Here is a 24,080-nt window from a genome sequence, read left to right as displayed (position 1 = left end):
TGGCATTATACCTAAAGCCACTATGGTTTTATGCTGTCCCACTTCCATTAAAAGCTGGCTCTGGAGCTGGGGTGTGACTCCCTCTCCTCTAGACCCAAGCATGCTTGTTTAAAGGTTTCTTCCACAGATGTCTGTCCCATATCAGGCAAGCCACCTGACTGCGTGGCAGAGAAAGGAGGGCAATCCAAAACAAAGGGACACACTGTTCCCAGTGGGCCATTGCTGCTCATCTCATATTCTTTAAAACTTTTGCTAAGGTATAAATCTTATCTCAAGATTTGTAAGGCTAAAATGTAAACTTTCTGTACCTCAAGATTTATAAGCATATTTGGTATGATTAAAAATCTGTAAAATTTGTAACAAAAGAGTTAACTAAAAATCTGTACATAGTTAGTCTTAAAGGAGACATGTGGCTTGCTGCCATCTTATCTACTGTCCCCTATCTGTATGAAGACAGTCACATGACTGACAGCCATCTTTGATAGGGGTGGAAAGAATAGATTTTGCCATGTGACCTCACTCCCATCTTGATGAAAGTGACCACATGGCATAAACCAACCAAAGGGAAAAAAAAAAAAACTCCTCCTAGCCGAGAGGCCCAAACCCGCCCCCTCCTTATCGGCCTCAGCCCACAGTCCCTTCTCTTCCTCTCTGGCCTCTTTACTCTCTCCTTCTCCCTCCTCAGTGATAGGCTGCCCAAACCAACCTTCTTGGGTGTCCACTGCTAGCCCACTGGCAGACCCTGATCCTCCTGCTACTTGTTTGGCCATGGAATCCCCTTTACCTCCCCCTACCTGGCCTAAACCCACCATGATTCTCCCTTTGTGGGAGGTTGTTGAGCTGGACAGCTTGGTCAGGGTACACACTTCCTACTCATTAAGCAAACACTGAAATAGGAAAAGATTGAGGCCCTATACTACTGATTCTGCTACCTTTATTAAAGAATTCCAATGTATTACCCAATCTTATGTCCATATTTTTCATGATGTATATAAGATTCTCACCAACCACCTTCTCCCTAGGGAGGGCAGGCAAGGCTAGAGCTCATGCAAAGCCCAGACAACTTGCCTCCTGGCCTGTCTCAGTACGCCTGTCCTTAAAGCGCTACTTCTCCCAGAGTTTCCCTGACGTTAGGGCCAAACGTAAACATCTAGAGAGAGAGCCCCTCTCCACAGGCAGAAGTCTTAGCAGTGGCCTTTAAGGTGTACCATGGGAGAGATTGAAAAGGCCATAAAACAAAAAATAACTGATGCTAGCTGTGTGCTTCCATCTGACCATAGCAACTGCCCAGGCTCCCTGGCCTTCCCAAACCCAGGACCTCTGGATCCATTCCTCAGATGTGCTCAGAAAAGTCACTAGTCCCGAGCTTGCCTGAACCCTCCCTCATAAACCTCCTTGACCATGTCCAAGGTGCTGCCAAGGAGGGCATTGGGCTGTTTACTTCCCCCATGTCCCTCACAGCCTGAGGACATCAGTCCCAGATCACCGACCTTTAGGTTCAGGCTCCCTTGGCCTGACCACTGCCATCTTCAGCAGGGAGTCTTGGGTAGTCATCACAGTATCAGGGTGACCCATTTCCTTCTTTTTGGACACTGGGGCAATTTACTTGGTCCTGATGAAGTTTTGGGGATCCACCTGCCCTTCTCATTCCACTATTGTCAGGGTAGGAGGGTAGCATTACCAACCTCACCAACCCACCACTGAGCTGTATCTTTAGGGATACCCCTCACCCACTCCTTCCTAGGGGTCCCAACCTGCCCCATTCCCTTGTTGGGAAGTGACTGTTTAGCCAAAGTAGAGCCTCTATTTCCTTCACTGCTCAAATCCGCTTGGTCCCAGTCTCCCTGACTGTTCCCCTCCTCCTCCAAATCACAGAATCAGACACACCTTTTCCCTTGTCGGCTTCCATAGGCACGCAGCTGAGTATGGGACACCCCAAATCCCTTACAGCCAAACATAATCCTCTTCTCATCATCACTTCTACCCAGGGCAAGAGCAAGATGTCGCCCACCCAACTGGCCCTGGTGTCTAGAAAGTTTTGTCTGTTTTCTGTGTGCAGATGGGTCTATCTTTTCTGGTGTGTCTGTAAGTCTTGTGGCAAACATGGGAGCTGGTGCAGGCATTTCTGATGGGAATGACAGAAGTCATAAAGCCAACACAGCTACTTGACAAAGACCCCACAAAGCTGAGCGACATGGTCACCACCATGTTACTTTTGGTTTTGATCTTGCATGTTGCTGTCTTGGTAGGTTTTTAATACGTGTATAACTTGAGGATATTGGGTTGATGAAAAATTCTTATGAATCATTTATGCCTTCTCCCAGGAGTACAGCTTCTAAGCTTTCACAGGAAAGTCCTGACATAGCACCCCTCCTGCTTTCAGGAAGATATTCTTATCTACTTGAAAATCTTCCTTATGCCTTGGAGGTTGTGACTCACATAAAGAGGCCAGGGGCCCCTTTATGAGGTTCTGAGATATTCTTGAAACATCTGCCCCTGAACTCACTCAGGAACAAGATAATCAGAACAAAGTACAAGCCTCTTTCTCGTCTACGTTCGGGCTACTTTGGCTAAACAGTCACTTAATTTTCTCTGGCACCTGCCACTCCCCTGGCTGTCATTTAGTCATAAAAGATTCCAAAGGTGTCACGTGGTAATGACCACACTGAAACATTACCTCCTCCTCTTCTTGTTCTTCTTCCTCTTCTTCCTCTTCAGCTTTTCCATCCTTGGGAAGGTCCTTCTTCCGTCTCCTGCGATTCTCGATGATTTCGGGGTCCCACTGGTCTCTGTTGTATATGTACCCTGTGGAGCTGTGCTGCCTTTGCCCAGAGACTCTCTGGCATAAGTCATAGTCACTACACTGCGGAAACAATGTAATTAAATCAGTTCAAACATTTCATTCTCTAGGAAGGAAGGCTCACACTAGGCCACCCTAGAGAGGTGGGTGGAATAGTTATCCTTTAGTGAGATACTGTACCTTTGTGTCTCAGAAAGTTTCACTTCATAGTGTAGTCTCTTAGAGAACCTCAGACATGAAGCTTCATAAGTCTATTTTTTCTGAATTGCTCAGACATGCGCAACTTTTCATTTTCTTCTTTCTATCATTGTTTCTTTTTTTAAAATATGTTTTATTATTATATTTTATATGTGAGGGTGTTTTGCCCTAAGGTATGTCTGTTTTCCATGTATTTGCCTGGTACCCCTGAAGGCCAAAAGAGGTCATCAGATCCCCTGTAACTGGAGTTACCGAGGTTGTGAGCCACCTTATGAATGCTGGGAGTTGAACCTGAGTCCTCTGAAAGAGCAGCTGGTGCTCTGAACCAGTGAACCATCTCTCCCACACCTCTCTTTCCTAGGCATGGTTTCTCTAACCCTTTGCGCTTCACTCCTCTTTGAATAAACTTCAGCTTTGCTTAAATTTAAATTTTTTAAATAAGCTTTTATTTCTTGTTTCATATTATCCACCAGATAAATTTAAAATTTTCTGCCAGGTGGTGGTGCACGTGCCTTTAATCCCAGCACTGAGGAGGCAGAGGCAGGCAGATCTCTGTGAGTTCAAGGCCAGCCTGGTCTACAGAGTGAGTGCCAGGACAGGCTCCAAAGCTACAGAGAAACCCTGTCTCAAAAAACAAAACAAAACAAAACAAAACAAAAGCAAAAACAACAAAAAATTTTAAATTTTTCTGAAATTTGAGTAAATACAATACTGTGGTGGTATTTTGCATTAAATTCTAGTACATGGCAAACTTCAGTGTATGATTTGCATGTCTGGTCAATAGGCTTATTTGTCTGAAATTAATATATATGAAATTATCAGGCATTTAAAATAGGAGAGAGCTAGCAGAATAGTGAAGGTAATTAAAAAAGAACAGAAAATCAGTTTATCTACAAAGTTTTACAGAATTTTATTATTTTAGCTCAAAGAGGCTAAAATGAAGGAAAATGAAGAAGGAAGTCTTGTGTCTTCTGCCAATACATATGTGTTTGTGGGCATGTATGTATGTGCCATATTTATTGTCACTTTATGGATAAAATATTTCATAAGATTGAGAAATAGCACCTGTAAGATCACGTTATCTAACCTTTAAATTCTGCAAATGGAGTAAACTTACTCCTCATGGTAACCAAAGCCCAAACCAAAGTGTACAAGTAACTTCCATCTTTCATGATGCTTCCGTGTGCATGGATTCTCTCAGTTCTCAGGCTACCCCCAAAGGGAAGTAATCTGATACCTTGCAGATCAGGGAAACACGGCCAGGCTAAAAGCATCACAGCATCACATGGTCTTCCCATCCATCCCTGAGCTCTCTGTGTGCTTCATTGCTCATGATGCAGTGAGACTGCAGATCCTGCTCTGAATGCTTTGTATGATTTTTTTAAAAAAAAATCTAGATGAAGGGGCAGAGAATTGCTCAGTGGGTTAAACTGCTTGCTGAGCAAACCTGGCGCCTTGAGTCCAGTTGCTGGAAGCCATGAACAAACTGGATACACAGAGCTGTTGTGAAGAAGCCGGGTTCCTGAGCCCAGGGTTCTATGCGTCCTCAGCTGGTCCCCTTGAGGGCTGGAGGGAACGTGGAGAGCCTGACTGAGTCACGAGCACCATATGTTATGGTAAAACACTGCAGGTCTCCCAGTGGTGGCAGTGGGCAGCGGGCACGAGACCATGGCAGACCATGAAGGCAGCCCCAGTCCCAGGCAGGGAGCTGCATGGCAGGTGAGAGAAAGAGGCCTGTTAGGCACGCCATGCAGAGAAAGTGGGTATTTATTTAGTGGGTTATGGAGAGGAAAGGGAAAGGGGAGAATGGGAGAAGAGAGACAAGCAGAGAGAGAGAGAGAAAGAGAAACAGAGAGAGAGAGACAGAGAGGAGGGGGGAAAGGGAAGAAGTTGGGGGAAGGGAGAGAGGCAGAAGCTGCCTCTTTGGGAGAGAGACAGAAAGGAAGGAACTCAGGCTGGAAAGGGAACAAAGATCTGCTTGCCTCAGTGGATGGAGGGGGGAGGGAGTGCGTGGGGCTTCTCTCTTAAAAGAAACAGGACAGACCATTACAGTTTGAAAGCAAGAGAATCACTTGGAAGACCATGCAGCCTAAAAGCTGGATGCTACTCCTACAGTTTCTGATTCTTAGCTCAAGAATTTGCATTTGGACAAGCATCAGGACACTGCTACCATTTGCTCCAAGAACCTGCTCTAGTTGCCTGCTGACCATAAGTGTTCTCTGTGGTACAACCCCCTTTTAAAAGTATCAGGAAAGCCATACACATTTTGCATCAGAAAATACACATACACACATTTTTTGCATATGATTGAAAGAGATTTATAGATGTTATGAGCATCATGGGTCCCAGGCTGGAAACTTCTCGGCATTAAAAGTCACAGGCTTTTTTTTTTTTTTTTTCAGCTAACCCCAAACTACTGAGAAGCTTGTGTTGCCCTGGGCTGTATTACTGGGGCAAAGGAACGAAGTTAAGAACTTCCTTCCCTCTGTGGAGCCTTCTCCTTTATGATGTCTATAGAACAATTCTCTTATCTGACCTGGGAGACTTATTCTTCCTGAGGAATGGCTTTTCTCTTGACTAATAACTAATCGCAATTCCCCTTCTGCTACTTCAGATTAGTACGCATTTTGATTGTCAAATTAAATTACCTGGGAAGAATTACCAAGCTAGACTTACCTGGGAAGACAGACCTGTGGACTGCCTAGATCAATCTGGCCTCTGGGCATATTAGTGAAGGACAGTCCTGATTGCTTTAATTGATGTGGAAATGTGACAACCCAGCCTGAAATTAGCTGCCTCCCACCCCCAGCTTTGGGTCTTGAACCACAGAAGTGAGCAGGACTTTATCTGAACAGTAGACACGCCCACATTTGTTTGTCTCTGCTCTTGACTGGAAATGTGATGCCTGGGTATTTCAGTTCCTGCTGCCTTGACTTCCCTGCCAGGATGGACCAGGGTCTTGTTTCTTTTGTGTTGCTATAATAAAAACCGTGAGCAAAAAATGCCTCAGGGAAGAAAGGGTTTGGCTTACATTTTCCAGGTAACAGTCCATTACCCACCCAAAGGAAGTCAGGGCAAAAACCTAGAACAGAAACTAGGAGGACGCTGCGGATTGGCTGTTTTCCGACTCAGAGCTCAGCAGGCATTTTTATAGAGACCAGAACCACTGGTCAGGGGATGGCACTGCCCACTGTGGGCTGGAACCTCCTGCATCAGTTATGCCCCACAGACATGCTCACAGGCCCATCTGAGATGGACAAATTCCTCAACTCAGGGTCCTGTTTCCACTTCCCAGGTAACTCTACTTTGTGCCAAGATGGAAATAAAAACCAAGCAGCAGGGACCTTATCTAGAATTGAAAAAAAAGTTTTCTCCCTGGCTTTTGTCAGGGTATTTTGTTAAAACAGGAATGAAACCAGGAAAATTAGAGCCAAATTCAGCACTCTAATGTAGTAAGTGTTTGGGGCCTTTGGCCTGTGTGCTCTCCTTTTACCAAGTTCAATTTCTTATGTAATCTGTACTTTACTTCTTTTAACATTATGTTTGGTTTTAGTTAATGAAGCTTATCTTCTCCTTCTGTTAGCAAATGTCCTTATGTGTCATTCTCAAGTTTGATCGGATTTTTATTTTGTCTTATTACATAGCCTAGGCCTAAACTCACACTGATGATTCTTCTGCATGAATCACCACACCTGGCCCTGCATCACCACACCTGGCCCTGCATCACAACACCTGGCCTGCATCACCACACATGGCCTGCATCACCGCACCTGGCCCTGCACCACCACACCTGGCCTTGCACCACCACAGCTGCCCTGCATCACCACAGCTGCCCTGCACCACCACACCTGGCCCTGCACCACCACAGATGCCCTGCATCACCACAGCTGGCCTGCATCACCACACCTGGCCCTGCACAACCACACCTGGCCCTACATCACCACACCTGGCCCTGCATCACCACAGCTGCCCTGCATCACCACACCGGACCCTGCATCACCACAGCTGCCCTGCATCACCACACCTGACTCTGCACCACCACACCTGGCCCTGCATCACCACACCTGGCCTGTATCTCCACCCCTGGCCCTGCATCACCACACTTGGCTTGCATCACAACACCTGGCCCAGCACCACCACAGCTAGCCCTGCACCTCCACACCTGGCCCTGCACCACAACACCTGGCACTGCATCACCACACCTGGCCCTGCACCACCACAGCTGCCCTACATCACCACACCTGGCCCTGCATCACCACAGCTGCCCTGCATCACCACAGCTGCCTTGCACCACCACACCTGACCCTGCATCACTACATCTGGCCCTGTATCACCACACCTGGCCCTGCATCACCACACCTGGCCATGCATCACCACAGCTGCCCTGCATCACCACAGCTGGCCTGTATCACCACACCTGGCCCTGCACCACCACACCTGGCCCTGCATCACCACACCTGACTCTGCACCACCACACCTGGCCCAGCATCACCACAGCTGCCCTGCATCACCACAGCTGGCCTGTATCACTATACCTGGCCCTGAACCACCACACCTGGCCCTGCATCACCACACCTGGCCTGCACCACCACAGCTGCCCTGCATCACCACACCTGGCCTGTATCACCACACATGGCCTGTATCACCACACAAAGCATGTATTACCACACCTGGCCTGCATGCATTACGACACCTGGCCTGCATGCATCACCACACCTGGCCTGCATTACCACACCTGGCCTGTTCAGGATTTTGGTTCACTCCTGCCCATTAGCAGTGGCAGGGCTACAGAAGACAGCATGCTCAGCATTAGAAGGCTTCCTCTCACAGCTGACCCTGACACATCCTTGAGTCTCAACATCAGAGTGCTGAAATCTATTTTGAGCCATCATAAACTGTCACAGGCATGAGAAGCAGGTGGCAGCTAGTGTTCAGATGTCAATACACTAGAAGTGTGGCTCTCTGATGGAGGTTAATCCTGTCCAGACAAGGTCTGCAGGACCATCCATTCTGAAAGCTGTTGTTCACTTTTGCTGAAGCTGCTTGGTGTCTCCACAATACCTGCATTGTATGTAATCTCTTGTGATGTGTATATGTATTCCCATGTTTGCATCTTAATCTTATGGGTACATATATCTGTGGGTAGTCACGTAGATGACTTTCATTCAGCTATATAGTTCTGATATACAGGATATATACGGGGACTTGCTTCATAACCGGATCTATTTGTCCCACCAGGACGGTGGACACTGAAAATCCTGCCTTGTTCTTTTGCTTACTGGATGGCTTCCCCCACCCCATGAGGCCTCCAGTGAGAGAATTCAGTCATGTAGCCAGAAACCTTGGTTCCCACAGCTATATCTCTGTTCTGTTCCCTGAGATACATTAGGAGTCACCTCCCCGCAACTGTCTTCCATTTGGCAGGACATGCAGTCAGGAAGGGAGTCTTTCATATAGATCACATTTGGGGCCTTCAAAGATAAAGGGACGCCCAAGCTCAGAGAGCTGTCTTTGTTGTGCATGTGTATCTAAACTGGAAACTTTACAGAACAGGAGGAGAACAGCAGGAGAGGAATAAAGAAACTGATGCAGAAAAGTATGCAGTGGAGACTTCACCTCACCCTCAGATCCTTCTAAGTCCTGTGCTTGCTGAGTCTTCTTCTGAACGCTGAGGGGACACTGAGGCTGGCACTCAGAGGTCCCCAGTAATAAACTCTCAGCGCCTGAACACCCAAGCTTGTCCTCCGTCTTCACAAAACAAGTAGACGGTGTCATATCAAATTATAGTCACAAGCCCATCAAACGGTTGTTACTATCTTTGTAAAGAGGAAATAGAGGCATCTAGACAGTCTCTCAAATTCTAGTAGAAGATAAAGAGGAGAATGGGAAATATGACCCCAGCCCTGATTTGATCAGTGCCATACAGTGTACCTCAACATTATACATAGGAGCCATTTGCTACTCTTTTTATTTAATTGTTAAGTTATTAGAAGTGATTAGGTGCCATGCGGTGTACCAGGTGGTGCATATATGAGAGGGTCGTGATTACATCCTCATGTAGGGGTTGTGAAGGATATACAGAGAGGTGAGAAATATAGAAATGAGAGAAACAGGGAAGGCTCCCAGAGAAGTAATAAACAACTCAGGGGTGAGGGTGTGTGTGTGTGTGTGTGTGTGTGTGTGTGTCTGTCTGTCTCTCTGTGTGGTGGCAGCGAGGGAAGGGCTGCCAGGTGAGTTCTGATGAGATGATGCCCACACTGCCTTACAAAAGTTAGCTATGATGACGTCTGGTGGACGGGGCTTCAAGAGCAGAAACTCAGAGGTGTGATACACACATGACTGTTTCCATAACTACCCGGAAAGCCTGGGCTGGAGACACGACTTAGTGCTTAAGGGCATATACTGCTTGTGCAGAGGACCCACGTTCAAGTCCCAGCACCCACATCAGGTGGCTCACAAAGGCCTGTAACTCCAGCCTTGGGGACTTGGGGGATCCGACGCCCCCTTCTGGCCTTCTTAAGCATCTGCACTCACATGTACAAGCCTACACACAGACATGCTATTAAAAGTAAAATAAATTTTAAGTATGAAAGCATTCCTTGAACTTAAGGCCTCTGAAAAGAAAAGATTTGCTGTTTCAGTAAGCAACTAATATCTTTACCTGGTGTGGGAGGTCCTTCTGTCTATGTGTTGATTTTATTGGTTAATGAATAAAGAAAACTGGCTTGGCCTATAGCATGGGAGGAGGAAGGCGGAGTTAGAGAGAAGCCATGGAGTTGCCGGAGACAGACGTGCTGAAACTTTGCTGGCAGGCCGCGACCTCATGGTGATGCACAGATTACTTGAAATGGGTTAAATTAAGATGTAAGAGTTAGCCAATAAGAAGTTAGAGCTAATAGGCCAACCTTTGTTTTAATTAATATAGTTTCTGTGTCGTTATTTGATTCTGGGTGGCCGGGATGAACAAGCGGCTACTCTAACTTACCTTAATATTAATTATAACATCTGGCTGCAATTCTAAATTTTTAACAGATTCCAACTGCTGTAAAGTGGTCATAGTATCCTCTGCGAGTGCTGGTATTTCAGTGATGATGTAACCTATAAAATATGTAACAATTTATAATATCACTATGTGAGAGCACAGCTTTATTATAATTTATAAAATATTAAAATATTAACAAGTAAGTAAAATTCATTAAATTATCTGTCGTGAATTTTAAGTTATTATCACATGAAGTATAGCTATGAATGATGCTTTTCTGATTAGAAAGAAATCACCGACTGGGAGGAAACATCTTTAGAAATTCTAAGTCAGTGACAGGCAAGATGGTTCAGGGGGTAAAGGTTTTTGTCACAAAGCCCAATGACCTGAGCTAATTCCCCAGGGTTCCTAGGCTGGAAGAAGAGAACCAACTCCCTTAAGGTGTCCTTTGACCTCCACATGCACGCCATAGTGTGCATATATCCCCCTTAACCATAACAGTAAGTAAATAGATGTTTTAAATTCTTTAAAAATCTAAGTTGGTTTGAATTAGATGAGACACTTACAGAAAGAAACTCCAGGCTAATACTTTTAACTCAAGTAGAAACAGTTATATGACTCTTTTTATGTGACCTATTATTTTCATCTTTGATTAGTATTTCATAACATAGTAGGACACATACAATATCTATGTAGTTATAGAGAGTGATGAAATGCCTGTGTACACTTTGTACATAAGAAACAGAACACAGTGATGTGGGAGTCCCCTCTGTGTGTTGCTTTTCTTGGTTAATGAATAAAGAAACTGCCTTGTCCTGTTGATAGGGCAGAACTTAGTTAGGTAGGCGAGGAAGACAGAACTGAATGCTGGGAGGAAGAAAGGCGGAGTCAGAGCGAGACATCATGGAGCTGCTTCTAGAGTCAGACACGCCGAATCTTTGCTGGTAAGCCACTGCCATCTGCCATGTGGTGATATACAGATTAATAGAAATGGACTAAATCAAGATGTAAGAGTTAGCAATTAGAAGTTAGAGATAATGGTCCAAGCAATGATTTAATTAATACTGTTTTTTGTGTCGTTATTTTGGGGCTAAGCTAGCTGGGAGGCCAGGATGAATAAGCGGGCCCTCCTCCTAAAACACAGTATGGTTGGGGCTTTAGAACACTCATTGACTTGCATCCCACACAGAAGGAGAAATCTCACTGCAATGAGTCTTGGGTACCACCATCATGTTGTTTCCCCAGGGAGTCTTGGGTACCACCATCATATTGGTTCCCTAGGGAGTCTTGGGTACCACCATCATATTGGTTCCTCAGTGAGTCTTGGGTACCACCATCATATTGTTCTCTCAATACACTTTTAAATTATGTCACTTGCTTGCCCAAGAAACTTTTCTCTCATTACTAAAATATGTATCAATTCCTCAGCTAGAAATGAAAGGACTTCAATATATTTTTCTGTTAGTTTAATGTTTTTCCCCTTTGAGGAACAATTTTAAACTATGTTACAGCCTTGAGAACTTAGCAAAAAAAAATTATAACAAGTAAATAAAGTGAGATAGCTACTTAAAAGATGAATGATACTATCTGTTGCTTCTTTCCTGTTTTCTTTGATATAGTTTTTATTGCACCATACTTTATTTTTAATTCCTTTGTTTGTTTGTTTGTTTTCTGAGACAGCGTTTCTCTGTAGCTTTGGAGCTTGTCCTGGAACTAGCTCTTGTAGACTAAGCTGGCCTCGAACTCACAGAGATACACCTGCCCTTCCTTCCGAGTACTGAGATTAAAGGTGTGTGCCACCACCAAGTGGCTCCTTTTTCCTATAAATTGGTGCCCACATGGCCAACTATATCCATGTAAGACCTAAAAATGCTTAAAAAGAAACTCAAGACACATAAAAATAAAGTTTAACCACAACCCTCCCACCCACCCCCACCCCCGCTGATGGCATGCTGTAGCTCCCTTAAGGGAGCTTTTCCTGATTCACTGGTAGCATAATAAAAAAGTCACACCTTTTAAAAAGGTGGCTTCCTGGGCTGTGCCGCCAGTGCAAACTCAGGCTATAGAGCATTCCAATGTCATTTGTGGGTCTGGGTGTTTGTGTGCCCACACAGGGTTGGAAGAAAAGTAGCTGATACCATGTCCTTGGCTCAGTGCTCCCCGCCTAGGCAGGCAACAGGATCAGGTCTACTAGGTACACACAGGCGGGAGAGCATGGCGGATTCCTGCTGCCATATAAAGAGAGATTTCCAGGCCAGGCCCCGCAGTGCACTGCATGGCAGATTTAGTTATTACTCAGATTAAAAGGGTATATGTGCTGCATGCTCATTCTAGAGTTAAAGTGCTGAGTGCAGCTCCTACCAGACCTGGCAGTAATGGCACAAAGTGTTGAGAGATGGAGCCAGCATCCAGAGCAGCTGCAACCAAGTTGCTTACCATTTTAAAAGCTCTTCAAGACAGTAAAGAATTACAGATAACAAGCCGGGCGGTGGTGGTGCACGCCTTTAATCCCAGCTCGGGAGGCAGAGGCAGGCAGATCTCTGTGAGTTCGAGACCAGCCTGGTCTACAAGAGCTAGCTCCAGGACAGGCTCTAAAGCTGCAGAGAAACCCTGTCTCGAAAAACCAAAAAAAAAAAAAAAAAAAAAAAAAAAAAGAATTACAGATTACACAATAAGGACAGATTCAGACATAAAAATCTCTAAATGGGTCACAGTGTTAGATAAATGTATGTAGGCTTGGGGAAGAGAAGAAAGAGTATAGAGAGGTGGAAAAAGAAGTAAATAATTTTTTTTAAAAAAAATCTTTAAAGAGACAAAGTACAGACAGTCATAAATTAAAAGGAGTAAAAATAATAAGCCATGTAAAGATAAAATATACACAGAGAATCTGGGGTATGTATATTATTGTGTTTTCTTTGAATTTTTTGACTGTGAAGGAGCTAAGTACAGAGAAACATTTCATTGTATGGGCTGTTAAAATAAACCATCATGTATATTATAAAGGCATCTTGACTCCAAAATTTGAGTCTAAGGATATGTTATTTTTCTTTTTTTTTTTTTTTGGTTTTTTTCGAGACAGGGTTTCTCTGTGGCTTTGGAGCCTGTCCTGGAACTAGCTCTTGTAGACCAGGCTGGTCTTGAACTCACAGAGATCCGCCTGCCTCTGCCTCCCGAGTGCGGGGATTAAAGGCGTGCGCCACCACCGCCCGGCAGGATATGGTATTTTTAAAAAGAGGTTCTTCTTTTGTTTCCACAAAAGATGAAAACCTGTGGATTGCTTCCAGACCAACATGGTTTGATGAAACAAGACCCCCTACAAGGTTGCTGTAAACACCCCCACAAAAATACTTTGCCCAATAAATAGCAAAAAAACAGTTTAGAGAAAAATAACTACACCCATATTCCCAAATACTGTTTATAATTGTTTGTTTATATTTAAAGGGGGATGTGCTATAGTGATAAATACTTTGCTTTAGTATGAATCTTGGTTTATTGATACAAATTTAAGGTAAATTTTGTTATATTATATATGTATATTTCTGCCCTTGATTAAAGTATTGTGTTTGTGTAGTTCATTTAAAAATGTAATGTATAATTAAAAATATAGGTTAATAGCCATCTATAATAGTCAAGATTGTAATAAAGTTAGTTAGGCTTTCTAGATATATAGAGATATATTTCAGATAGATAGGTATTCTTCAAATCTTTCAGAGACATTCAAAATATGGCATTTGAAATGTTTTGAGAACTTAGGACTTTTCATGACAGTGAGACACATCTGCTCTTGGCAGTACCAAGCTACTTCAAGAGAAAGATGGGCCTCAAAGAGGCTCTTTATGGAGTTGGTTAGCCATTTGGGCAAAAACAACAACAAGAACAACAACAACAAAAACCTGCTCTTGCCTGGACTGCTAAACTAGACATGCAGGACCTACAGAAAAATGACTGCTAAGCTTGCCTAAAGGTGAGAAGGTCCTTCAGGGTTCCTGCTACACAAAAGAGTCTGCTAGACATTCTGCAGGACATAAAAAAATGACTGACAAACTATCAATATAGGCAAAACTGTCTTTAAAATTTCCTGCTTCATAAAAAAGTCTGCTGGATATTATGGGCCTGTAGGCTAAAAATGGATGCCCCAATGGTAAAAAAAAAAAAAAAAAAAAAAAAAAAAAAAACTTTGGTGTCTCTGTCATTTCTAGAGTTTTGGAAGTTGCATACAATGTACTTCCTGTTAACTTAGGTAATATTATATCCTTCTAGAGTCTTTAATGAAGTTAAAGAATTTATAGTTACAGTTTTCCTTAATTATGATAAAAGATAAAATATATGTAAATATTATAACTGTAATTCTTGTTTGATGTGGAATTTGATGTGGAATTTTCCTCTGTATGCTGTGATTACCATTAAGGAATAAAGAAACTGCCTTGAGCATGTTGATAGGGTAGAACTTAGGTAGGCAGGCAAAACTAAACAAAATGCTGGGAGAAAGAAGGCAGAGTCAGAGAGACACCATGGAGCCACCAGAGTCAGACATGCCAAATCTTTGCCTGTAAGCCATTGCCACATGGCAATATACAGATTACTAAAAATGCGGGTTAAATTAATATAAGAGTTAGCCAATAAAAAGCTAGAGCTAATGGGCCAAGCAGTGATTTAATCAATACAGTTTCTGTGTGATTATTTCGGTTTTGGGTGGCCGGGACAAACAAATAGCTCCCTCCAACACACAACCACTTCCTGGGAATGGAATCCCTGTTTTCTTATGTAGCTTTTTTGATTTCAGTCCTGAGAATTGAATATGCTTTGACTATTCTAGGCAAGTGCTCTACCATCCAACTACATATCCAGCCCTAACTCCTACAGTTACAAAGAGTCTTAAGAGTTACAAAGTTCTCCCTTAACTCTTCCAGAATTTTCCTTCTTTCGTTCAACAAATCTGTTTCAGGAGATGTCTTTCTCCCAAGGATATTCATATGCTTCTTCCCTTCTCTTGCAAATATCTCAGAGCTTTTCTCTTTTCTTTTTAGTTGCCCTGACTTCAGTGGCCTTATCTGAAGAATTAGAGAAAGCAAAGCCCTTGCCTGAATCCTTTTGTGCAGGGAGAAACTTTTGGGTATGTAACCAGAGAGCAGGCTGGATGAGCAGGATTATCCCTGGCAATGTGTCGTCTCAGAGGGAAGCAGTTCCAGCTCTCACACAGAAATTGACTGCTGACAAACGCTACAATAGCAGGGTGAAGAGGAGAGCAGACAGGAGAAGCCAAAGGTGGTGGGTGCAAGAAGGCCAATTGATGGAGGAGGGTCATCTGTCTATGTGTTACTCTCATTGGTTAATTAATAAAGAAACTGCTTGGCCTGACAGGTCAGAACATAGGTGGGTGGAGTAGACAGAACAGAATGCTGGGAAGAAGGCAGTGAGACAGTCGCCATGATTCTTCGACCCAAGATGGATGTAGGTTAGAATCTTCGCGGTAAGCCACCACCTCATGGCGCTACACATATTAATAGAAATGGGTTAATCAAGATGTAAGAATTAGCCAATAAGAGGCTGAAACTAATGGGCCAGGCAGTGTTTAAATGAATACAGTTTCTGTGTAATTATTTCAGGTATAAAGCTAGCTGTGCGGGAGCTGAGTGGGAAGGCAGCCCGCCCACCACTCCTTCTACAGCCAATGCACCTTTTTGATGTTTTAATTCATCAGATAGTAGAGTTGGGGTTGGTGGCACACTCCTCCTAGCACTCCGGAGGCAGAGGGAGGCAGATTTCTGTGAGTTCGAGGCCAGCCTGGTCTATAGAGTGAGCTCCAGCACAGCCAGAGCTGTTACACAGAGAAACCCTGCGTATTGGAAAAACTACCACCACAAACAAACAAACAAACAAACAAACAAGCAAAGGTGGACACTGGAGAATTAAAGACAAAGAAGCACTTGAATCTATCTTAGACACTCAGCTCAGTAGGGGCTGTGAGATTCCTGAGTTAAAGCAAAAGAGGAATCCAGGAAACGACTGTTGGTGCTTGCATGCATACATGCACGTATGCACGCATACAGGCACGCACGCACGCACGCACGCACGCACACACGCACATACCAAAGTGAGAGACTTCCGGAGACTTGAGCTTCTCCAGGATCAGCCTCGTGACGAGCTCCTCTGGGATGCTGTGACCGCTCACCAGCAGCGACTGCAGCTAAAAAGAAGCACAGACACTGTGCGTTACTGCACACTCTCAGGGATTCACAGTTTCTGGCTCATTGTCGTAACTTGGGAATGTAGATTTGCTCACCATAGTTCCGGTCTCAGTCTCAGCAGCAATGTGTTCCTCCAGAACCGATAAAGCTGGAACGCGAGGGCAACACGTGAGTGCAAGCGAATATCCGGACTGCTAAACTAAGAGACGTTTTTGGAACGTTTGCTCACTGGCGGCCACGACACTTGAGAATTTGCAAACATCTTTTTGCATGTTAGATCGGTTAAGGTTGGCCAAAGTAGAGGCAAAGGACTGTTCTGCAGGGAACTTGTCTTGGCCACTCCACCAGGTTAAAATCGGAGTGGAGTAACTCCCTATGCACCGCTGTGCCTTGGACGACTGTGCCCCGTGGGGGGCAGTAGACAGTAGGAGGACGGAGTGTGTGAATGGCCCCGTACATGCGGAAGTGCATAGCAGCATTATCAGTCTAGATCCTTTCAGTGTCATGGTCTCATTAATGTTTATGCTGATTGTATAGAAGGAAAGAACGCATCGGGAGATGTGAAAATGGATAACCCCGATTCAAAGAGGAACCCTGAGAATTCTAGTAAAAATGCCATTCTCTGATGGAAGACAACCTGTTGGGAAGGGGAGGGGCTTGACTTAGGCAAAGACTTGAGTTGAATTGTGGCACCAGTTGTTAGGAATTTATAGATGCCTTGATGTTCTTTAAGACTTCCTAAGCTTCTTTATTTAAAACAAAACAAAACAAAAACAAAAAACAAAACAAAACAAAACAAAAACCAGGCTGGAGAGGTGGCTTAGGACCCACGTGGAGGCTCAGTACCTTCTGTAACTCCAGCTCCAGAGGACCTAAGACCTCTTCTGGCATCCATGGACACAAGGAACACATGTGGTACATATTCATATATGAGGAAAAAACACTCATACACATAAAACTGGAGTGAATCTTTTTTAAAAAGAGGAAACTTTCCAAGATCTATGTGAGTGTGTTCTGTGTTACTGATTGTTCTCCACACACATAGGAAAACGATGGCACCCCAGTTCCACTAATGGTGTACAGGATGCCCATCCCAGTTTCACTAATGGTGTACGGGATGCCCATTCTATGACCTCCTTGCCAACAATGATTACAGTTAGGCCAGTGATTTTAATGCTTCACCACGAACTTGTCAGACAAATATAAATGAGTGTTAATTTTTAATAATATAAGATAAAACTTTTATTCTATTCCTTGGATTTAGTTCTACTCTCCTGAGTATTGTGTGTGTGCATGTGTGTGCACTGTGTGTATGCACATGTGCATATGGATGAGTGTGTGTACACATGTGCACATGGAAGCAGGTCTCACTCCTCAGCAGTCATCCACCCTGGGTTTTGAGACAGGGTCTCACTGGGGTCTGGGGCTCAACAGTCACTTAGGCTAGGCTGGCTGGCCAGTGAGCTCCAGCCGTCCTCCTGTCGTTCTTGCCCAGTGCAGGACTGCGAGCATTTGCCACATTACCTGGCTTTTGTTTACATGGGTGCTGGGCAGTGAACTCAGGTCCCATGCTTGTGTGGCAAGCACGCCACTGACTGAAACAACTCCCCAGTCCCTCTGTTTATGAATTTCTTATTCATCCTTTTTCTTACTTTTTGTTAGGAAACGGATAGCTTTACTGGTTAGAAAGGTGTGTGTGTGTGTGTGTGTGTGTGTGTGTGTGTGTGTGTGTGTGTGTGTGTTGACTTACATGTTTTAAGGAATGCAAGAAAATTTATGCATAAACAATACACTTTTCGAATGGAGTAATAAAGTTCTGGAAAATGCTCTGAAGAAAAGCTTCAGTTTTCCTTTTCCTCTTCCCATCTCTAAGATGTGCTCATGCACACATGTAAACAATTCCGGTGGAAATAAAGGAGGAGGACAGAGCCAAAGGCATTTGACAGACATGACTGGAGTGATACTATAGAGAGTTGATAGTCAGCAGAAAACATTAATTATGGAATCTTAGATTGGAATTTATTATGCAGTCTATATTGTGAATCTTTGAAATTATTCATACTAAATATTGGGAAAAATTAAATTTACCTTCAACACGAATACATTTCCAAGCCTGTGCTATATTACGGGCTAATGTTGTCTTCCCAGACCCCTTGGAAAGAGAAATGGTATTAAAACCCAGCAAAGCCTTCATTCCACAGTGAAGCAGAGGCACCAATACAGAGAATTCCACTAATGTTTATTGTTACATAAATGTTTATCCTATAAAATAAAGAGAGCCCTATGTGTTTAGAACTTCATTTTCTCCACTACTACTTATATACCTCACATACTCTGAGCTTATCTAAATACATTATTATTGAAGGAAATTAGGAAGTTAGATAAATCAGGACACTACTTCATCAGGATATTACAAAAATTGTAATTCTAATTATAAATCATCATAAAATACATTGAAATTTGTCATTTTAGTTTCTTCATAAAGAAAAGGGAAGTTTTGGTGACTTCCACTCAATAATTTTATTTCCTCTTTTTTTTTCTAAACATATTGTGGCTATGTTGAGTGAGAACCTGGCCACTGAACAATATCATCAGCCCTGTGCTTATTTCTTACTTTGAGATGGAGCCTCAGTAAGTTGCCCAGGCTGGCTGTGAACTTGCTCTGCAGCCAGAGCAGAGCATAAGGTTGTGATCCTCCTGCCTCAGCCTCGTAAACTGCTGTGACTGCAGCGTCAGCTCACACAGCAGTGTTGAAGAGCAGATGAACCTCTTAGCTGACTGTTTGGAGAGCACCCTGTTTCAAAGTTACAAGCTCATTCCTGTGAGCTTGCCTCTGGGTGTTCTCAGGGATGACGTTTAGAACCATAATTCTAGAAACATGGTTTCTAATAAAAATTGTTGGAAATGTTTCTTGGTTACCTGTCCTATGGTTTCTATCAAAAATGAAACCAAAGCTCCCTTTTGGCCTTGGCTGTTCTGGAAGGTTCTCTAACTGACTAGCCCAGTCCTCTAGCTGTCAGTTAGCTCAGAGGCTGAAGGCAGAGCTTACCTGGAGGTCCTTCCCCCAGCGGCAGAGAAGTGAGCAATTTTATAATAGCGCCTCTGGGTTCTTCCCACTATGCAGGAAGACAATAGCTGGTTCTCTAATACACTACAGGCGCATTTGCCCTCGGGCTGGAGAAATAATTCTCAGCAACCACGTGGTGGCTCACAAGCATCATGTAATGAGATCTGGTGCCCTCTTGAGGAAGAAACCTGGTCAGTTGTCCACATCAACTTAGACCGTGAAACCCAATATGGACAATTTCAAAAGAAGCACAATATATGGGCTGCCATGCATGCTTCAGCATTGCCAGGGCATAAATTTTATCCATTCCATTCCCATTTGCCCTCAGCACCTTTTGGGGTTGCTAGACATCCCAGTTTATCTCCTATATCCGGAGAACCTCATGGCTAGTTTCTAAGCAGATCTTATATTCAAATCAAATCTGAAGTAACCTTAGATCACAGAGCAGCAACAATCACCACAGTACAGAGTTTGTTAAGTTATATCCTTATACTATTAAAACCAACATCATTGTAGCCTGGGTTTCTCTTCTAGTGATCAGCACAAGAACTCAAAATCAATATTCTATCAGAGTTGAAGTGATATTATGAAAATCTATCAGACACTAGAAAAATATGAAACACTATGTGATTTCCATTCTCATATGGTAATATAAGACTGAGATTTTAAAATAAAAAATACCAAATGTTAGAGAGATAACTTACTGGTTTTCCAAATATAATAAAGCAAGTAGGTTTGGACAACAAATAGTTTCTCTCAGCTTCATCTTCATTAAAGATATCTGCAAAAGGACATTCTTCTGTCTTCTCTGCAGACGCCATAATAGAAACCACTACAAAACAGAAGAAGAGCTGAAGGTGTACCGCTGATGGAGAACGGGGAAGAACTCTGTGAATGTGCTTAGCCCCGGAACCATTCCATAGCATTGAATGTTTGAGAGAGAAACAACATACCCAAAGCTGTTTAAAAGAAAGGTCAACATGTCCGACAATCAAATTGACAAAATATACATACACACACATACATGTTGCGATACTTGTTAAATTTCTACAAGGCTGATCTTTAAATCATTTAAATCATTTTGGAAAGCTTTTGCTAGAGTGAGCTTTGAAGTAGAGTTCTGGGCACAGTCTTCCACTTTAAACTTTTGATCTGTTACAGCACATTTTAATTTATGCAGCTTTTGTTGGAATGAATCAGAAATAAATTGGGTCAGTGAGCTTTTGGATTTGTTTTTTGTACAAAGATCTAATGTTCTTTTCAAGCACTTGTAAATTATTTACATATTTGAACCTAAAAAAAATTCACTCATGCAATGAATATATTATATAAGTAATAAAAATAACAAACTTTTTTCTTGACTACAATGAAATAATTATGAATGTATTTAAAGTCCCAATTCTTGAAAACTAAAAAAAAAACTTCATCACATCAATGTAACCATAAAAATCTAAACAGAAATAATAGAATGTTAAATTAATGCTATACTAATTAGCACTATTAAATTTTCTCTTTTTTAAAGGTTTTCTTACACTATATTTTGAATGTTTCCCCTACCCCAGCTCTTCCCAGATCCTTCTCATCTTCTTACTCCTCCAAGTTTATGTTTCTTTCTTTGTTTATTAATTTATTTTATTTTATGTTCATTGGTATTTTGCCTGCATATATGTCTGTTGGCGGAGGCCACTTGTTTGTTCCTGGCTGCCCAGACCATAAAATCATCACTCAAAGCTATATTATTTGCAATATTGTTTGGCCAATAGCATAAGTGTATTTCTGGCTAACTCTTATATCTTAAATTAACCCATTTCCATTATTTTATATTTTACCATGAGGTTCATGGCCTATCAGCAGGGTTCCGGCTGGAGGCTTGCGTCTTTCTCTTGTGGCAGCTAGCTACATGGCGCCTCACTGACTCTGCCTACTCTCTCTCTCTCTCTCTCTCTCTCTTTCTCTCTCTCTCTATATATGTGTGTGTGTGTGTGTGTGTGTGTGTGTGTGTGTGTGTGTGTGTGTGTCTGTATATATGTATATATCTTCCAGCTTGGTGTTGGATCCCCTGCAACTAATGTTGCAGACAGTTGAGAACTGCCATGTGGGTGCTGGGAATTGAACTCGGGTCCCTGGAAGAACAGCCAATGCTCTTAACCACTGAGCAATCTCTCCAGCCCCTATTAAAGTAAATTTTAAAAAGAAGAATAAGAGAAAATTTAAAGATGTAACTAACCGAAGTAAAATAAAATGTTTGAAATGATTTTTATCCGATCAGTTTGAAAGGGCAAGTTTTGGCTGGCTGGATTTTTAAAATGAGGCTCTTTTCACAGGCACCTCTCCAGATGATAGGCAAGTCCTTCAACCATGTCAGTAATAGCTCTCCTCCCGTACCAGTATTTCCCTGGGGAAATGGGTGCATTATCCCAGTTACTGCCTAGAAATGACACGTGCAATGAAGGCAGATTGTGTGGCGGGCACATAGACACATAGACCTTAGACAGACCTCAGGGTAAGGGGATTTAGACCAACTAGGAGTCTGAGACTTTTTTTTCTCTTTCCCAGCGCTCATGGCTTGGCGGTCAGGCAACAATACTCATAGTCTGAATTCACTGTTGGTAAGGATCCTAAAATCTTGGAAGACACAGAAAGCCACAGTAACCGAGATGGAAATGCTGGACTTGCTTTGGCAAATGTTCAGAGGAAGGCATCAAAGGTCCCCAGAACTAGTTGGTAAGGTGAAGTTATTATGAAGGCAGAGCATTCATCAGTGTGCTGTGCTCCCCGAACAGCCATGGGACATTCCTTTCACCAAGGTTATAAGAAACTAACACACTTGGAGGCACAGTTAGGTGTTCCAGGGGCTGAGGGTAGCGGTGAGGCTGTCCTGCTCCTGGTTCCTATGTGACACGGGGGACTTTGGAAGTGCAGAGGCCATTTATAGACAAACATTTAAACTAGGGAACAGTCTCAGGATAACCTGATGCAAGACCCACAGTGATTAGCAGCGATGATAGAAACCCGGCCGCATTCCTAAAGCTGAGGGCAGGGAGCAGGCAGTGGAAGTGTCCGCCGACACACTTGGAAAACATAAGGGGCTACTGAACCACACCGGTGATACATCAGCAGCCTAGGGTACCGTGAGTCCTGCTTCCAGCCCAGGAACTAACTTACTGAACGGGAGGCTAGGCGCCCTCAAGGACAGATTGAGTGAGTGACACCCGGTAAGTATTTTTACTGGTGACGCCACAGTCCTTCTCTAAGAGAAACTTGTAAGCATCAACCTGAGAACTGTTTTCTCTCAAGGACCGCTGGGTAGAGAGCCCCAATTGAGCAAGTGCAGCAGGAGCGCATGGAGTGAGAAAATGAAGGACCGTGATGGAGTCCAAGCAGATCTGGAAGAGCAAACACAAGGATCACACATAGGCAAAATGCAGGTCTGCAAAAGGAACGCTTTGAGCTTTCAGTTCCACTTGTGGGGGTCTCCGAATAATAGTCATCGAGGGGAATCTTCCTGCCGGCGGAGCTCTGAGTAGAATTTATAATCCCTCAAGCTGGCGGGCATGAGAGCAGGAAGACTGGAGAAGCCCGTGACTGGACTTAGAAATGGTTTGGCAGATACATTTAAAGCAAGCTCTTCCCATCCCAGCTGCATTCTTGCATGATCCCCTTCCTTTGAATGCAAGTGGGATGTGTGACTTGCTTCTTATGGTTCTCTTATATCCTGTTTGCTCAGAAGGAAGCTGCTACGCAGCGCAGCGAGAGGACCACGTGACAAGGAATGGCGTCTGACCTTCAGGAGTGGAGAGCGCCAGGTAGCCAACGGCTAAAGAGAACCCGGGCTAAAGAGAACCGGAGCCTCGGTCCTATGACCAGAGACGGATGTTCCTTATAATGGGATGGATTCTTCCGTGGTCCTGTATCCAGCTAAAAGCGCATTTCAGTCAACACCTGCTTGCAGAGGACCCCACTGATCTAGGCCAGAACCCCAGGCCATGGAAACCATGAGATAATAAGGGCTTTGAGATGTTAAATTTGGGACAATTTTTATGCAGCATGGGAAACTAGTATCGGCAAGGATGAAACGCGTGGACCTTTCCATTCACAAACCATACATTTGTGAAGAGGGGCTGAACAAACAGGCGAGCAAACAGGAGATGCTAGCTGGTCTTCCCTTGGTCCTCTGAGTACTTCAGGTTCCTAAACGGGAACGCTTTGGGGGGGGGGGGGCAGGATAAAGTGACAGAGGCTGCATCATGATTTAGTAAGGCTCCTCCACACATTCACTACAAGAGATGTTCTACATCCCCCACTGCTGAGATGAGACTAAGGCTTTAAAGATGCAATCTCTTGGGGGAGCCAGAACTCCCGTCACTGGTGGTCTGGCTATCCATGATCTCTTCCCACTGCGAGGGGCAAGTGACAGAGGAGAGGCAGATGAGTTTGCCCTCCCCATCTGCAGTCAGCTGAGTTCGTCTCGTTTGTCACCATGAGTCTCACTCATATAATATTGTCTCGGATCAAAGGATCCTCTTCACAGCAAAGCGGATATTGTAAGAGGTGCGTAAGTGTGGGATCTACTGTCTCCACCACATCCCACCTCACCGAGAAGTAGCCGGTGTAGTAGACAGGCATCTCAAAGGTCCCGGTGTGGCACTGTTTAGTATTGTGTGGGACAAAGAGATCAACGTACTTCATGATGAGGAAGATGCCCTGAGTTAAGTAATGGAAGAAAAGGTGCTCCTTATCCCCATCACTCCGTGACGGATTTGGGCCACCTCTCACAATTTAGGACTCTGGTTGGTAGTGGACTGGCTCCGGTTTGTGGGAGAGATGCTGGTTGTAGTGGAGATC

General features: G+C 43.7%; 1 protein-coding gene across 1 annotated transcript in view; it reads right to left on the bottom strand.

The window, feature by feature from the left end:
- Ak9 (adenylate kinase 9) overlaps positions 1 to 20,056 on the bottom strand; it is a 113,490-nt gene extending 93,434 nt beyond the window's left edge. The window contains exons 1-6 of the mRNA XM_038340158.1: positions 19,940 to 20,056; positions 18,257 to 18,320; positions 16,264 to 16,316; positions 16,071 to 16,167; positions 9,984 to 10,096; positions 2,678 to 2,863 (exon numbers count right to left, since the gene is read on the bottom strand). Coding sequence (XP_038196086.1) covers positions 2,678 to 2,863; positions 9,984 to 10,096; positions 16,071 to 16,167; positions 16,264 to 16,316; positions 18,257 to 18,320; positions 19,940 to 20,056 — 630 coding nt within the window. The remainder of the gene's footprint in view (positions 1 to 2,677; positions 2,864 to 9,983; positions 10,097 to 16,070; positions 16,168 to 16,263; positions 16,317 to 18,256; positions 18,321 to 19,939) is intronic.
- Between the last annotated feature and the right edge of the window lie 4,024 nt (positions 20,057 to 24,080).

The sequence above is a fragment of the Arvicola amphibius genome, chromosome 8 (genome assembly GCF_903992535.2).
Source record: "Arvicola amphibius chromosome 8, mArvAmp1.2, whole genome shotgun sequence".
NCBI lineage: Eukaryota > Metazoa > Chordata > Mammalia > Rodentia > Cricetidae > Arvicola > Arvicola amphibius.
The sequence above is the reverse complement of the archived record's forward strand: the minus strand, read 5'-3'. Positions and strand labels throughout refer to the sequence as shown.